The sequence below is a fragment of the Gymnoscopelus braueri genome (assembly GCF_963280865.1).
Source record: "Gymnoscopelus braueri genome assembly, chromosome: 6".
NCBI classification, from domain to species: domain Eukaryota; kingdom Metazoa; phylum Chordata; class Actinopteri; order Myctophiformes; family Myctophidae; genus Gymnoscopelus; species Gymnoscopelus braueri.
In genome coordinates this window covers 17931242-17949995 of record NC_137607.1, presented here as the reverse complement: position 1 = coordinate 17949995, position 18754 = coordinate 17931242, and the positions used below count along the sequence as shown (strand labels likewise).

The 18754-nt window shown below is 41.3% G+C and overlaps 1 protein-coding gene across 1 annotated transcript in view; it reads right to left on the bottom strand.

The window, feature by feature from the left end:
- brinp3a.1 (bone morphogenetic protein/retinoic acid inducible neural-specific 3a, tandem duplicate 1) overlaps nucleotides 1–18754 on the bottom strand; it is a gene marked incomplete at its 5' end in the record, with an annotated part of 79451 nt that overhangs the window by 40197 nt on the left and 20500 nt on the right. Inside the window, 2 exons of the mRNA XM_080430337.1 lie at nucleotides 4569–4753; nucleotides 5904–6094. Coding sequence (XP_080286463.1) covers nucleotides 4569–4753; nucleotides 5904–6094 — 376 coding nt within the window. The remainder of the gene's footprint in view (nucleotides 1–4568; nucleotides 4754–5903; nucleotides 6095–18754) is intronic.

The window sequence follows — 18754 nt, the reverse complement described above, 5'->3', positions numbered from 1 at the left end:
TTATTTACCTGCAACTTCTGGACAAGATTTGGCTTGTTTTTCTGGCTTGTTTTTGGAGGTATGTTTCCTTATTTCTCTCAGGAGACTTGGCAACACTGCTGACAGGCTGCACGCACACAGTGACAGCAACGAGAGACACACACACACACACACACACACACACACACACACACACACACACACACACACACACACACACACACACACACACACACACACACACACACACACACACACACTGGACAGCACATACAGTACATCTCGCTGCCTTGATTCCCCGACGTGAAAGTAAAAGATGCACAGAGGCGGACGCATGCACTGCCCATGTGAGTGAATGAAAACGCCGAAACGCAAAAGCAATTTCACAGATGAAATGTGGAAAAAGTACCCGTGTTTTCGTCTGGGTCGTGACAAATGGGAATTAGAGAGTAGCCTACTGTCTGCAAAGCTGGAACTGAATCAACCGAACGCGTGCATGCGTGAAGTGTCCTCTTTTTGGGAATTCAGAATAATGGTCACCCTATACTGTAGCTGTTTCCTCTCCTTTCGGATGCATGTTGTTAAAATGGGGTCTGACCCTAAAAACGCCTCCTAAGCTGTTCTAAATCTGCTCACCTCCTCCCCAGGGGCGGAGCTAGGACTTTACCAGATGAGGGTCCCAAAATGTTTTGTGTTTTTGTTGTTGTTTATATTCAATTCAGAATTCTGCAACTGTCTATATATACGCTAACAGTGGAGAGAGTGAAACCTATGATCTGAATCATTCGTATGAATTCTCTGTACAATTGGGCTTCTAGTCTTAAATTAAACAGTTTCCCATTTTGCTGGGGGAGCCCCTGGAACCCCCTCAAGGACCCCTAGTGGTCCCTGGACCCCACTTTGAGAACCACTGGCATGACAATTGTATCACGTCATCATACAAAGTAAATGAGCAACAATGAGCTCTCTTTCAAAATAAGTAGCTAGCTACACTATAAGTTACACGTTTATAACTGGTAGAATGGGATGTTAGCCCATACACATTTGGTTTGTTAACCCATTCACTGCCAAGGACGATTTTGATGATTTTTTTCATTTCCACTAGATGGCGCTCATTGCTAACACCTGAGTGACCACATCATCCCCAGATGCACACAGAAGCAGGAGATCACGTGATCCCAAGATTTACTACTCCATCTACTTCCTGTTTAACGTCTTTGGGAAAATCGCCAGTATCTTGACTCCAGTATCGATTACAAGGCGGAGGGGATTCGAATTTCCCTAAACCAATCACTATAGAGATCCACGGATCCGCCTACATCTGACGTCATCCACGCTGGGCAAGACCTGGGCTGATTGGTTGTCTAGGCGGAAGTGGTTGAATTTGGCGGAAGTGCCGGGCCAAGGAAATGACGTTGATGCTTTAACCCATTAAGACCTGAGAAGATTCTAGAAATGTCTTCTAAATCCTAAAAAAAAATTGGAAAAAAAAAAGAAATTTTTTTCCCTCGATTTTTCAAAAATAGCAGATCTACAAGTTCATAGCGCGGCACTCGGTGCCGCGCTATGAGCTTGTATATCTGCTATTTTTGAATAGCCTAAAGAAATCTAAAGTGACACAGATGCGTTCCAGGTATCAATGGGTTAAAAATCTGTTAACATTTTCTGTGAATGAAACGAGTGCTGTGATTGGTAAAAAAAAGATTGTTTCCGGGGGAAAACACGTACGACGGAAGTCCTGTCCCCTATAGACAGTCGCTGGTTTAGGTCGTGACCAGGCTCTTCTCTTCGCAGATGAGTGAGGCTGAGAACGAGGCTAGACGTCATCGCACGGCTTGTTTTAGCAGATAATTTGCTGATTGGCTTGTCGTTAGACCCACCCCCCACCTCCGACTCTCATTGGACGATATATTTTTGTACCGAATAAATCCTAGGTTCACATTACAACACCAGACCAAGAGAGGCAGTTCACTCAGAGAGTGGGCGGGGTCCATGGTCTGGAAGGTCTTTGAAAAAAACAAAAAAATCTCCTTTTCAAAGTCGTGCGCACGACTTTGAAAAAAACACTCACTTTGAAAAAATAAACGTTTTTTTTCTATTTTTCTATTTTTCTAATATTATTTTATACACCCTTTAATAATAAAGCAACTATAAAAAAAAATGTTAACCCCCCAAAAAAAATCCTTCCCCTTTTAAAAAAATGTCACCCCCTAAAAAAAAACTTTTTATAGCCTCCTCTTTTTTTCTGCCAACATATCATTTTTTCCCCCATACCACAAAACATAAACCGCCAGCTTTTAAAAATAAAGTGACCCTTTAAAAAAATGTACCTACCCTTAAAACAATCTACCTAGTAATGTCCCTTCAGGGGCTCCGTAGGAAGGTCTATATGGTCAGGCTAGGTGAGTGCGGAATTAAGAAAACAGTCCTGCACAGGCCTCTAACTAACACACACACAAGACATGACTGATGGAAGTGAAACCTTACTTGGGGCTCCATGTTATAACCTTGAATTTCAGAATTTGAAATATGCTTATCTCCTCTTGTTCCTGTAATATTCTGTATATATTCGTCTATTAATTTAATTTAAAAAACAATAATCTAATTTCAGATTCGTGAGCCCCTCCCTAGCTCTGCCGCTGCCCCTTCCATACCCATGTTTCCCAATATGGTGGACTGTGCAAGATGAGAAGTAATAGTTACACTATTAAAATGCTCAGTGTTAAGGAGTTTGTGTCGCTTTAACCCATTCAATCCCGGAACGCATATTGTGTCATTTTAGATTTTTTTAGCTATAACCATTATTTTATCATTATATTAAAAAATATCAGATCTACAAGCTCGTAGCGCGGCACCGAGTGCCGCGCTACGAGCTTGTAGATCTGCTATTTTTGAAAAACATGTGTTTAAATCTTTGAATACATATCTTTTTTAAGCAACATTTTTAACTCAAATCTTTGCTTCTCGGGGATCCCTGGAACAAAATATTTTGATGGGGTCGGTGGCAAAAAACATAATTTCTGGACCCCCAAAATGATATGTATAGCTTGTATATCTGTTTTTGAAAAATCGTGAATATTTTGTCCCAAAGAAATCTAAAAATGATACTTTCCCGGTCTCAATGGATTAAAAAAACTAAAAACTGTTGTTATGAACTTGACAGGACATGGGAATCTCAAGCGAGTACAGCTGATGTTTTGGATGTGTAGAAGAACACAAATGAATTAACATTAGAATGTTAATTCTATGTTGATCCTGTTGGCAACGTCTGGGGACATAAATGATCAACGGTGCATAAACACTATTGCAACTGAAAACTCTCTCAACAGGGAGATAGACGCACTTCGTTTCTGCTTTTCATCTTCGCTATTCAACGTTAGGATCCTGCAGGAACAATAGGCTAATTTGAATTTCACTCTCTGTGTCGCTCAAATACCGGCAGCTACTGGCAACTTTTTTAAGTGGATGTCTCGATGCATGAGTTGAAGCAAGTCCCCCCCCCCTCCCCCGGCATGACTTGACAGTGTGAGAAATAAGATGTGTATCGGGAAAGCGTGCGAAGACTTTCATTTGCGTGTGTCTCATGCTCATTGCGTGCCATGATAATTCTGATTTTTCTGTTATGGAGTTTAAGCGGGCGTGGCTAAACAGGGAGATTGCAGACATCAGCAAACTCCACGTCCAATGAACCGATCATAAAGCTCCCATCAGGTGTCCCACAGGTGCCCTGTCCAACGCCTTTTGCAATTAGCCTTAGCTAAACTAAAATTGACTTTGAACTAATTGTTAAAATCTGGTCAAATATAGCATTTTCAAACTGTAATGATCCGATTAAAATTGGAGCTTATCAGGCCATCTACAGTGACACACATTCTTGTTTAAGCTAAGGCTATGCAGCAAGGTACTTTTCAGGCAGTTTTGCATGAAGGGCATCCGTCATGGTCCAAAAAAAAGAAAAAGAAAAGAGGTTATGCAAGTCATCTCCGTCGCTAGGTCAGTATCTCTTGATTACACCCAGTGAATGGTTTGATAAATCGTGGGTAGGTCAGTATGTCGCCTACTTCTCCCATTCAATGGTCTGATTCAACGTGATAATGTCCCATTCAATGCATTGATAGCATGCTGATGAGGAGCATATTTTGAATTCTCAATATCCAATCAATGGAGCAATTATTTTTGATTTCTTGTCCACCTTTGGAGTTGCATCATGGCAAGGTAACTACACAACCCACACCTCTACCAAAGTGGTCTTGCCCTTTAAAGACGGGGTGCCGTGATTTTCAGTGATCCACCCCCCCCCCCCCCCCCCCTAAAAACATAATCATCAGGTATTATGGTTATACTAGGAGGAAGGATTTTTCAAAAAAATGTACAGAAATTGTTACCTTTTATGTGGACACGCCTCCAGTTCATTAAGTATACCTGGTTCTCACCTTAATGAAGTTCTATCAACCTCATAGACACATGAAAAACAGAAAAAGTGCAAAACCATGGCACCATGCACCTCTTTAAGCTTTTGCCAATGACTGCACTACAGACAGACAGACAGACTGAAAGAGAGAGAGAGAGAGGGAGGTGCTGCACTGTACCTTAATGGCGGTGGAGGCGATCTGGATGTGGTGCAGCTTGCGCAGGGTGCCCTCTCTGTCAATGAAGTAGGAGGCGGCCAGCTGGTGCAGAGCCTCCAGAGTCACAGCTGTTCCATTGGCTTCAGTCACTTCAGCCGTCCTACTCAACCTCCGCTTGTCCACGAAGATCATTAATGACTCTTCCCCTGTAAACGCCACACACACAGTGGTAGAGAAAAGTACTCACATTTTTCACCTAGGTAAAAGTATCAATACTGCAATGTAGAAATATACTCTAATAAAAAATTAAATAATAAAAGTCCGGAATTAAAAATGGGCTTGAGTAAAATACAAAAGTATTGGTATCAAAATGTACTTTAAGTGCCAAAAGTAGAAAGTACCCATTATGCAGAATGTCCCGTTTCACAAGTTTTCAAATGTATGAAATGTAAAAAATCTTTTGAAAATAGCAGATCTACAAGCTCACAATGCTGCGACGCAGAGCTTGTAGATCTGCTATTTTCAAATGGCCGAAATATAGGGCTGGAGTGGGTAATGTATGTTCTGTAATGATAATAAAAATCTCCAAAGTAATTATGTAACTAAGAATTTTGAATAATTGTAGTGGAGTAGAAGTAAAATGATTGAATTACTGAATACTGATTATTTGAAATACTCCAGTAAAGTAAAAATACCTAAAAATTGTACTTAAGTACAGCACTTGAGTAAATGTACTTAGTTACTTTACACCACTGCCACACATAGTCCATATACAAAAACAGGCACACAGACAAAAAAGGAAAGCCTTGAGCACTAATATTGGTAGGTCAGTGTTTCTCAAAGAGGGGTCTTTGGATCCCCCAGGGGTTCCTGAGGGGGTTCCAGGGGGTCCCCAGCATAATTAGTTAATATAGCATCAAAATCAGTTTAACCACTTTAACCCTATACACATCTGCTACTTAAAAAAGTAGCCTTATATTTGAAACATTTTAACAACACAAATCTTGTATGCAGGTCCCTGGTACAAAATATTTTCAGAAGGGGTGTCCGCAGCCAAATACATCATTTTGGGGGTCCTTGACATAAAAAACGTTTGAGATCCACTGGGGTAGGTAATAGTGCCTGGCCTGCACTGTTAGGTTGGCTGTTTCGCCCCAAGGTCCTCTAAATTCAATCATAAACTAAACCAGTTTTGATTTCACATTCTATGCATCTAATGCATTCTAACTCTTTCATTACTCCTAGTCTCCCAGCTCCAGCCTCTTGCTAGAACTTTCCCTTCGTCTTTCCGTCTCGCTTCAAGCTGAGTAAAGTCGATAGTAAGTAATGAGTTCAAATCCACTGTTCTTTATTTACCCCCCAGAGTGGCAGAGAGCAGGAAGTGGGTTCCGTATTTCCTGATAATACTATCGGTGATGGCGATGAGACTGGGCCTCCTGCCCAGCTGTCTGATGGTCTGGAGAAACTCGGGGTCCAGTGGCAGGGCAATGCCATTGTTCTCCTGTCTCTCTAGGGCCAGGCTGTTCACCTTCCAGCGGCCAAACTCCCTGCAATGTTACACACACGCACACGCACACACACACACACACACACACACACACAACATTATAGGACAAGCAGAGCAAAGCAAATCACTTAAACGCACAGTATAAAAGGCAAAACAGCTTTCACAAATTGTGTACATTTGTATGTATGCGCGCACACATACAAACAGGAAACATGACACATCTATAGCATCGCATCTTAGGACCACTTATACGATGCAATGAAAGGCACCCACCATTCTAACTCGGGAGGTATAGCACCAGCTCAGCATTACGTCAGTTAAGAGTCTCCGAGACACTTGCCAGAGTGACTAAACGCTAACAGTCCAGCAAAAAAAAGTGGCAAGCACTTACAACAAGCCATCAATTTTGAGCCATTATTCAGTCCTTCAACAAGCAGTACATGAACTGCCGGGCACAACCTATTTTTCGTGAAACAGCCATTCCAGAAATGCACTTGAAAGTTAGAAAAAACGTAGGCAAGAAGATCAAATAAGTGGACCATTTTTCTACATGTGGTCCAGTGTAAATATGATGCCCTACTTGAGCTTCATTTTGCACTGCCACACTCCCAACTGGGAACTGCTTTGGAGACGGTTTTCACACCAGAAAAACCACAGAGGAATATCTGGTCAATAATGAGAGCAGACAGTGTTGTATTACTACCGATAATGGGGCTAACATCATTGTAGCCCTACAGGAATTGGGCTGGCATTTGCTAATCTGCTCTGCCCACATGGCACAATCATGGCACCTGGCGGTCACCAATGCATTGACATCAGAAACGCGTGGCATAAGCCATGTGAATGCCCCCAAAAGGCTTAGTTCTGGTGTGTTAAATAGCACAGCCATTGTCGTTTTTAAATCCAATGCTTCGGTTTATTTGAATATATATTTCTATATTAATCATTTAAAAAGCTGATATTAAATGGAAAATAATGCAAAATAATGTACATGAGATAGTTATGATTTTCAAACTGTTTAATTATATTCAACAGTAAGTTAAATGTATCTTATTATATTTTAACGACAAATCCATATAGCCCACTCATTGTATTTTAATTCACAGGATTACCCTACCAGATCGGGTAGGAAGCAAAAGACGATGGAAGGAGTTTTGGAGCAAGCTCCTGCCATTCATTCATATATAATTTGAATCTGTCAGAGGCTACTGTACCAGTTCAAGACATCAAAGACGCATTGTCATCTGTGAGGAGAATGAAATGGTCACTGCGTCAAACCGGGCGGTCTTAGACCATTTAACAACGGAGCTGCTGCTGCCAGCCCAGAAATGGTACATTACCGAGGTCTTAGAGAAGAAATACAGTGTATCCTCTAATGGAAAAGGCCTCTTTTTTTATCCCTGGTACAAGAACAACACACCCAGTGAGAGGAACTGAGAGATGCGCTCTCAGAGGAGATAATAGAAATCCCTGCGCAGGATGATGGAACTGCGCAGCCAGCCACCCATTGTGTCAACAGATGGAGGAGACAAGAAAATGAAACTGCCACACCTCCTCAGAAATAAAAAGAGACCAGACCCAGTCAACGCCCACAGAGAGACTCTGTGCTGACACAGAGTTGACCAGGAGGCCCTGATCTCTCATTTAGATCCTCGACTTGCTTGGTGGCCCAGACAACTACAGTAGTCCTGATACCCACTACGTGCAAAGGTTGCCAGAATATGGCATGGCAATAAGTGCCACCAGCACTGAATATGAGCGGGTGTTCAGCGCAGCAGGTTATTATTGTCCCTCTGTAACAGTGTTAATTATAAGTGTTATATGATTACACAAAATGTGATACAAATAAGTGCTTCTGCCTGACTTAATTCTCCATGGTTCATGTGTATAAGAATACATAGTGCATTAGCTGTCACAGCTCCTTTATGTCCCCTCCTTCCGTCCCCCATATAAATATCCTGCCCCACCTCCACCTTCCTTGTGTATTTCCGTGTTGGAACGAGGTGGGTGTCTTTTGTTAACTTCTCTGTATAATAAAATAAGAATTGTACTTGCAAATGATTTATACGGTGTTTGTTTAACTTTGTTCAGAGAGGAGTCCTTGCACTACAAACCGAACTAACCTGGAGACGTATTTTATGTTATTTCTTGTCAGAATAAATGGAGATTGTCTCCAAAGACAGTTCTGGGTCAGTCTCCATTCAATACAACGCAGAGATAAAGACCTCTATTGATGGAACTTTCAAAGGCCTTTCGAAAGGGCGGGGGAGAGAGTACGCTGCGGCTAAACTAAAAAGGAAACATAGCTGTCCCAATATGAAGGACAGCCTTTAAGACTTTGCATTGATTCTGCAATGCTGTTATTTATTTACATTTCCGAAATGTTTCCACCCAGTTTTAGCCCATTCATGTAGATGTAGGCGGAGATCTCTGATCATCTGGTTGCGGGAGACTAATTATAAGGAGGAGACAACTAGGATAGTGGATGCTGTGTGTGTGTGTGTGTGTGTGTGTGTGTGTGTGTGTGTGTGTGTGTGTGTGTGTGTGTGTGTGTGTGTGTGTGTGTGTGTGTGTGTGTGTGTGTGTGTGTGTGTGTGTGTGTGTGTGGTCGAGACTATGTTACTGATCGGTGTGAAACTGCGGGGCCAGAGCAGAACCAGTCGCCCACATTTTTCACATCGGCCTGTTGTAGCGCCACCAGCAAGCCAATTATTGCAAAATACATTTTTGGACATTACCCTACAGATTTTGTCCAAACATCACGCAAATCGGTACACATTATCTCTTTAGTCATGTGATCAAGACTGATCTGTCCTAATTCGTATTCCATATTGATTGGCTAAGATTGGCAGGATCTTTTGAACAAAATGCCTCAAATCATGGACAAAGTGTGCGATTGCCGTGAAATAAATGAAGAAATGCTACCCTACATTTTTCGAACCAGCCTCATGGTGGCGCAATAACAGACCGATTTGCGCCGTTACCTATAACTGGACCGATCGGTATGAAACTTTACATGCACACTCCCTAGAGGACAAAGAAAAACCTATGCGTTGCATTTTTCACATTGGCCTGTAGCACCACCAGGAGGCAGATTTTTGCAAGAAACATTTTCTGATATTAGTCCTACAGATTTTGTCCAAACATCAGACAAATCGGTACACATTATCTCTATAGTCATGTGATCAAGAGGGATCCGTCCGATTGTTCATATTCCACCTTGATTGACTAAGTTTGCCATCTAAAGTTTTGCAGGAGTGCCTCGTTTTGAAAATGCCTCAAATCATGAACGCAGCGTCCGATTCCCGTGAAACTTGCACACACATTCCCACTAGGCCGAGGAAGAAATGCCACCCTTTTCACATTGGCCTATAATAGTGCCCCCCTGGCTGATTTTTGCAAAACACAATTTCTGATACTACTCCTACACATTTTATCCAAATGCAAATCAGTACACATTATCTCTACAGTCATGTGATTAAGACGGATCTATCCGATGTTTTATATTCCATCCTGATTGGCTACGATTGGCATCTAAAGTTTGCATGTCTGTGCAATAACTTCATCAACATTAATCCCTCAACTTCGACAGATTCCACTCACCTCTATAATAACTGATTTCCGAACATTGCTGGCCCACAATAACGCACCAGACCTGGCGGAGACCTGTGCTCCGAGGAGTAGGCTATAATGTCGCCTGACAGCACAGAGCAGGTTCGAGTCCCGTTCGCTATGATCTTTCCTGTTTATCTCTACTATACACTATAAATACAGGCAAAAAAGGCCCCAAAAATATATTTAAAAAAGAAAATAAGGCCATCCAGGTGGTCTGGCATGTTTAGTTCATTGACTACAACTCACAGTATACTTAACATTACTGCCAAGTGCCAACCCTTTTCCAAAGCATACCGTCGTGTGTTGATTTTTTTCGAAATTTTGAGGTAGAATCTTTGAGGATTTTTTTTCATGTGAAATTTGGATAAAATCAGTCGGCCTCCTAGTGGCGCTATAAGAGGTAGATGTGAAACATGCAGGGCAAAGGTTTTTCCTTGATCTCTAGGTCATAAAAGGTTTTACGCTAATTGGTGCAGTTAGAGGTAAAAATGCGAATCGGCCTGTTATAGCGCCACCATGAGGCTGATTTGAAAATCAAAAGTGGCATTTCTTCCTCGGCCTGGTGCAAAATTTCACAGAAATCTCACACTGCGTTCATTATTTGAGGCATTTTGTTCAAAACGTAGCACTCCTGCCAACTTTGGAAGCCAATCTTAGCCAATCAGGATGGAATATGAAAAATATGAAAAACCCCTATGAATAGAGACACTGTGTACCGATGTGCTACCTCCTGGTGGTGCTATAACAGGCCAATGTGAAATATTACACATTACCAATTCGGGGCAGAGGTTCTGCTCTGGCATCCAGGGAGTGTGTGTGCACAGTTTCGCTGAGATTGGCGGAGACAATAATGGTTTGAAATTGATTGAAATTTGTATTAGGCAAAATAATGTAAAACAACACAGTTACATTTATAATGCTTTTGACTAAAAGGTCCGGCCAAAAAAGTCCTTGCGGACTTGTTTCCGTTGGGGTCCTTGAATTAATTTCATAGACATAATAGTAGCAACCAAACATTTCAAAAATCAACATGAAAATACAGATAATACAGAAAAAATACCACTATGTACAAAAAAAGCATGAAAAAATAAAAAAAAATGTACAAAAGGGGGGGGGGGGGGGGCATGGAAAAATAAAAATTATATACAAAAAAAGCATGAGGAAATAAAAAATATGTACAAAAAAGAGGAGGGGGGGGTCGTCTGTCTACAGGGAAACTGGTACTAGCTCCTCTTTAGTTAAAGTGGTTCAAATCTAAAATGACACAGATGCTTTCCTGGTTTTAATCTGGTTAAGCAAGCATGTGGACATTACAAATGGACATGTATGCAAATGTAAAGCATAGATACTAGGACAATAAATTCTCTCATAAAATCAGATTAAACTCTAATATAATTATCATAGAAATAGGCATCATTGCACAGATGGTACAATTATGTGACCAGCATCAGTTGAGGGAACATGGCCACATTCATTTAATTATAGGCAAAACAAAAATCTTGTATAATCTTTCCACATCAAACATTTATTATAATATGTAAATGATTTAAAAAAATGTGGAAGCCAGTATTTGATCGTTTTTTGTCATGAAGAAAATCAACACAATGTCCTGACACTAATTCATGTAAAAAAAAAAGAAATCTCCATCGTACGAACATGTCACACACCTAAAATAGTAGATCTCCAAACTCACAATGTGTGATGCGTTGTGAGCTTGTAGAGTCTCCATTTCCGGTGTGCGAGTGCGACACTGTCGTACAATGAAGAATAAACAACGCAGGCTTTAGCCTGTCTGAATGAATTGATCTGCTCTGCAGGATAACACTGTGTAACGCTGTGTTTGGAAAAGAAGACGGTTAATAGGGTGATTATCGAAAGAGAGTTTGGTTCCCTCCGTAATAATACACCAACAGTGTTATTACACTGGAGGCAGCAGTGTTAGGAATTATGAAGGATTTTGCCGTGTCAGTCAGTCAGTCACGTCATCTCTCTATTAGGAATGGAAAAAGGACTTGTGAGTTCAAATCTCTGGATATAAAACAAGTGTTAACATCAGCAGCAACTGAAGCTATATGTGTCCCAGCCACAGCCACAACAACAGCTGCTATAGTGTTGTTGCTACAGTTCCTGAGGCAGGGCCTCTTCATTATAAGAAAAAAGACAAGAGCAGGAAAAGGAGAGCTGATTAACGTCTAAATCCTGTTTATCACAGAGTTGCCACGCATTGTTTTGCAATTAATTTACCATAACGCTTCCAAAAGATTTTATCCCATTTCCTGGCCAATAGCGATCATATGGCACAATAAGTCACTAAAGACTCTTACTTCAGTGTGCAATGCCTCAAGGGTTATAGGTTTAGTGCAATCTGGCAACCCATTGGCAAAGAAAGGGAAACATTTGTAGGTTGGGTTAGGGTTAGCAAAGAAATTAAGCATAGAATACATTATGGTATACCTTTGTGTCTACACATTAGAGGTGCGCTGATCGCGGTTTTAGCAACGGTTGCTACGGATAACCGCATAATTATTAATTAATATTGGGTAAACCGTGGGTGAAATAATGCGGGAATTAAGTTAATGATATCTATCTATAGGCCTATTATAGCTTTTAAAAAGCACAAAATCTTGCAGTGCGTGCGTTTGTAGTATTTTAATATTACGTCATTTTACATCAGGCACAAATTAGTCGCCTACTGCACGTTGCTTTTCCGGCAAGGGGTCTTTCCATTTACAAACAACAACAGTGTACCACAGTCTGTGTTGCCAGATTTTGAGAGAGAAATAAGCAGCCAGGTCTATGAAAACAAGCCCAAAACAAGTGCCAAATAAGTCTAAAAAGCAGACATGGCAACAAAAAGTGAAAGTAATTGAATGAAGATGGAGGGCTTGCTGTTACCATGGATATTGATTGTATACATGCAGTCACTACACAGACCAAATTCCTTGTTATTTGCTGAAATCATGCTCAGAGAAAGGAACACAGATTAAATGTTTCTTGTCATGGAGTTTGTATTGAACAAGTTAAGGAGGCCAGATTGCTGGGGGTTACAATGGATGAAAGACGTTCTTGGGCCACTCACATTAATAACATAGTAATACAAATGAGCAGAAGTATTTCAATCATAAGAGGTAGTGCCTCTTTTTTAACACAACCTAAGCAAGTGATACAATCCCTTGTCTTGTCACATCTTGACTATTGCCCAGCAATCTGGTCAAATGCTTCTAAACAAGAACTAAATCAAATCCATCTAACCCAAAATAGAGCTGCGAGACTAGCTCTGCATTGCTCATTTAGGATCGGTATTGAAATCATGCATAATGAATTGTCATGGATGAGAGTTGGTGAGAGACTAGCTTGTAGCTTGATTCTGTTTTTTAAAAACATCTAAACCTGCTTATCTCTCTTCTCAGCTGTTGCTTGCAAGTGAAAGTCATAACTATGGGCACCAGGCAAGCCCTGAGAGGTGCTTTCACCCAGCTTAAACACAGGGCAATCACATACTGGAATAGACTTCCACAAATTTAGTATTGATCACCAGCAGAGTTGGTTTTAAAAAATAGACTGAGAAGAGATGTGATGCGGAAAGAGATTGTTTTAGATTGTGTCTAATGTTTGTCTGAAGTTTATCTAATGTTTACTATATTCGTTATGAGTTATGCCTGGTTCATGTATTTTCTTTTGACCTATGTTTGTTTAAATTCATTCTAATGTGTTGTTTCTGATTATTGTTATACTAACTAGTCCATACCCGTGGGGGGGATATGCGCACATGATCTGGCAACCCGGGAGCCAGCGAACACAAAAACGCTAATAAACAGCTGACATTTGGTGAAATCAAAAAACGGGCTTCGCTGTTCCGTGCACATGGTCAATGGCTGTGTGCAAATTCAGATCAATTGCTCCAGCCACTGAGGAGAACCGGGCAGAACAGATGGCCTCACCACCGCTACAGAGCTTGTCGAATAGGAGGATGGATGTTAAAAAATCTTGATTTTGTATGTACTTTTGGTATGCGGTCAGGTTTAGGCCTGGCTCAGGGAAGAAGACGCCCCTGCCATGCATAGTCCACCATGGGAATTGTATTGGTTCTTTAATTATTTTATTTGTGCTTGTATATTTTTTAATTGCACTGTATTTATATATATATATATTTATATATGTATATATTGTACTGTTTGACCCCAGGAAGAATAGTCACTGCTGAGGCAGTCACTAATGGGGATCTAAAATAAACAATAAACTGCATCGCGACAGTGGTGAGTACATTGTTTATAAGAAAACTAACGTCAGGAAAATAATAATTATTTGACATGATGATGCGGTTGGTGCGGATCTACAGTATACATAGGATGATATAATTAATGCGGTTAGATGGCCGTTGGATAATGAATGTGTACACGCGAAAAACTGCGCATCTCTACTACACATGCAGTAGACTCAGAGAATTCCATTCCATATTCCGCGCCACATTTTTGCTACATCACCTATCCCGGGGCAAACTTTAGCATCCCCACTGATTGATTTATAATCGAGTGAACATATTGGGTAATGTTAGACATGTTTTGGGCCAAAAACAATAGCCAAAAACTGTGCATAGCCACACATTGTCCAAACATTTGATTAATTACAACTCTTTTCCAAAACTTTTTTCTAATTTCGAATGATTTCCAGTGATTTCATGAGCGTGGAAACCCTATTAGGAGAGTTGTTTCGCACCTATTCAGAGAGACGATTGGCCTATTGTTGCTATTTAAATGTGGACAACCCACGGCTTCCCTCACACGAGGAGGCTTATATTCACATTTGCTCCATGCCAGGCAGGGAAATATGATGTCTGCATGACCTCTATGCGAAAGCTTGTGGGCTATTCTCTAACCAGATGAATGGCATCATGCCGTTTGAAACTCCAGCTCTGAAAATTGCTTTCACACCATTGTGAAAAAAGAACATCGTCTTTCTCTACCGATTTTAACCCATTTAGACCCCGGGAAAGAATGTCATTTTTTGATTTCTTTAGGCGATTCTTTAGCTGATCTACAAGCTCATAGCGCGGCACCGAGTGCCGCGCTACGAGCTTGTAGATCTGCTAATTTGTGCAAATCTTTGAATATACATATTCTTTTAAAGCGAACATTTGTAACTACATTTGTAAATACCAAGGACCCCAACGGAAACAAGTCCGCAAGGACTTTTTTGGACGGACCTTTTAGACAAAAGTATTATGAATGTAACTGTGATGTTTTACATTATTAGAATATGTCTAATATGTCTAAAATATGCCTAATAAAAATGTCAATCAATCAATCAATCAATCAATCAATCAACTAAAAGCTTTGCTAAAACATATGCTGCTATTTTTATCAGTGGTTCTCAAACTTTTTCATGTCAAGGACCCCCAAAATGATAAGTATTTAGCCGCGGACCCCCATCTGAAAATATTTTGTTCCAGGGACCCCCGCAGGAGCAAAGATTGCACACATTTTCACGCCTTATTTTTTCAAAAAAAATAGCAGATCTGCAAGCTCATAGCGCGGCACTCGGTGCCGCGCTATGAGCTTGCAGATCTGCTATTTTTCTAATAGCCCAAAGAAATCTAAAGTGACACAGATGCGTTCCCGGTTTGAATGGGTTAAATAATGGCGCAATCTCTCCTCATTTTTTAGCCACGTTTTCATAAGACGGCGCAGTTTGGACGGGCTTGCAATCATGGACGGAGGAGGCCTGCATGCTGCTTCTTGCCAGAGCTGCCTTTTTGAGGGGAAGGGCCATATCATCGGAAGTTTGTTTGAAATAAAGCCTTGGAGCATGCCAGCTGCCTTTATCTACAGAACAAAATGTGCTCTGCTGCTTGATGCATAGATTAGCCCTGTTCAAACACAGCTGGTAATATAAGCAACGGAGGGTTTCACCGGACAGAGAATAAGGCTATATGGAGCTAAAGGACCGCAGACCAGGGCAGGAGGTCAGTCCATGGAAAATGTTTTACACGTTTGAGTTTTAGTGTGTGTGTGTTTTTAACAAAGAGAAAGGAGGCTTTAAGACACTGTTACTGGAGCAAACAGGACGTTTGGGTTTTGTAACACACACACACACACACACACACACACACACACACACACACACACACACACACACACACACACACACAGACACACAGACACATTATAAACATACATACTGCAATAAACCAACAAACTCCAAAAGCTTTTGCCTTTGCTTGCAACACTAAAAACTTTGTTGTAGGATATCACTAGTGTGGCCCCCATGGGTCCTGGCCTGCTGCCAATCAATTTCCTGCCAATAACAACAAGCCCTTGAGAGACGTTACAAAACAGAAAACTGCTCATTAGAGACTGTTTCATGTTGGCATTTCTCTGTAACGAGAGGCCATTAGTGTTTCTTTCTCCTTCCGTCGGGGATGGCTGGAACTAGGAGTCGGTATAGGGGCGAGAGAGAGAGAGAGAGAGAGAGAGGGAGAGAGAGGGAGAGAGAGCTTTAGCTCTGATCGACACAGGGTGCTCACCATCGCTCACTGATGGACAGTTATGGATGGATGGTGCCGCAGGTTATAGCTCGGGTAGTTGCACAGGCAGAGTACACACACACACACACACACACACACACACACACACACACACACACACACACACACACACACACACACACACAGAGACAGGTTTGTATTACTGTACTTGTGAGGACATACATTTTCAATGGACAGTGATTTTACGAACGCCATTTTTCTAACCGTAAACCTAAAGCCGAAAAATAGCAGATCTACAAGCTCACAACGTGTCGCGCTGCGACGCGTTGTGAGCTTATAGATCGGCAATTTTTCGGTGCATTGGCACACAATAAGTATGAATCGTGTTTAACTCTAATTCCAACCCCCCTAAATCTAACCTCTAAATCTGTCTAATAAATATTTTTCTTGTGAGGAGGACCAGAGAAACGGTCCTCACTAGGGCATTCACCGAATAGCCGAATATTCGAATATTCGAATATCAAACCGACTATTCGACTATCAAACCACTATTCGATTATTCGAAGATTTTTAAGATATTTTTTTTTTTAGTGGCTTTTCTAGAGCAGACACGCAGCTGTGAGCTCTGGTGTGACGTCAACTCGCATTCCTTGAGTCGAGTCATCAATGCCATTGAAAAAAAAAAAAAAAAAAAAAATTGTTTTAATTTTTTTTTATAATTTTTTATAATCAAACCGAATAATCGACTATTCGAATACTTTTGGGTCGAATAATTCGAATACCATAAATCACTATTCGTTAATGCCCTAGTCCTCACAATGTCACAAGTATAGTAATACACACACACACACACACACACACACACACACACACACACACACACACACACACACACACACACACAGACACACAGACACACAATGTGTTTCCACTGCCCAATCCACCCATAGCTGTTGTCAAGGAAGTGCAAAATGCGTAACGCCAGACACATCCACAAACATCCACATATGTGTGCGTGCCACACACACATACAGTACTACACACACACACACACACACACACACACACACACACACACACACACACACACACACACACACACACACACACACACAAACAAGGCTGTTATGGAAGTGTGTTAGCCGTGGGTTTATTTCACCCCGTATAGCTCCTCTCAGCGAGGCGCATGGCAGCAGCCAGGAGGTATACGCTGCAGCACACAGCTACCTGTCAGGCGCCCCTGTGTGCGCGCCGGGGCGACATAGAACCAAGGGGAGAGAGGAGCCAATGACAGGGATAGGCAGGCAGTCAGTCGGGGGAATAGAGAGAGGCCCTGCCGTCCGTCCATCCGCAGTGAGGTGTCAAAGGATCCTTCACAACACAATATAGGACGGCTCCGGGGTGCATTGTGCCGTGTGCCTCACATAACAAATCATGGGAATCAACCGGGTGGATAATACACTGATGACTGCACTCTCGAATTAAATGCACTATAACGTAGCCATGCAGATCGTTCGGTGCCGCATGCATTAGACGAGTTGTTGCTGAAGAACTGAAAAAGGGCTTCCTGTGCTGAAGCACAAAGCAAAACTGCACAATAGCTTTAAAAATTGCAATGACTTGCGATTCCATTATGATACATTGACGTCAACATTGTGTATCATATACTTGTGTGTGTGTGTGTGTGTGTGTGTGTGTGTGTGTGTGTGTGTGTGTGGGGGTGTGTGTGTGTGTGTGTGTGTGTGTGTGAGTGTGTGTGTGAGAGAGAGATATATAATTCTAATATCGATGCCAATCTTTAGTGTAATTAGTGTAACGGGAACGAGAGAACATGCTCTCTTTTTAGGGAAACCTGTCACCAGAGAGAACCGTCATTCTAACTATACTGAAAATAGAATACTGGTATATGTTAATCTTCCCTTTAAAGCCAATGCCATCTGTTTCACTTCCAAGCAAAAGCTATCATAAATAATAATAATAATCTCACACTGCAGAAAGTCAATGAAAATGAATAAAATAAGATCGAAAATGTGTCTCATTTGCATCTGCAAGGCCATTCTTTTTGCCTCTTTGTGTTTACAGGCATTGCAGAGCACCACCGAGGGCAAATGTTTCATTTTAAGCTCCAACTCTAATCTCTGTGTTACCACTTGCGCTGATGTTGTCTCATAACCATCATTATTTGCTGCACTAGATGCAGACTTGTGAGAGGTGTGTGTTATGTGTGTCGGAGAAGGAATATAATACATTTGATTCAAATTTACTCCATTAAATCTATAAAACCAGAGAGGACTCGTTTACGCTTTTTACTGCATGCAGAAACTCCATAGCTACATAGTTTCCTCTTCTACCCCGGATTTGCACCCGGTTTCCTGTGCAAGTGCATTACATGTTTTTACCATTGAGCTAACAGAGCCTGCCTGCTTGCTCAGGGGATAAATTGAATCTTGACCGTCAGGTCAAAATGCGTGTCAGATCCTGTGTCTATGACCTTTGACACGATCTAAATGTCTCGATAGAAGAGCAGGGAGACCAAATACAACCACCCCGATTGTAAAAGTTATATTGTATTAACATACTCTATCATACAGTTTGGACAAC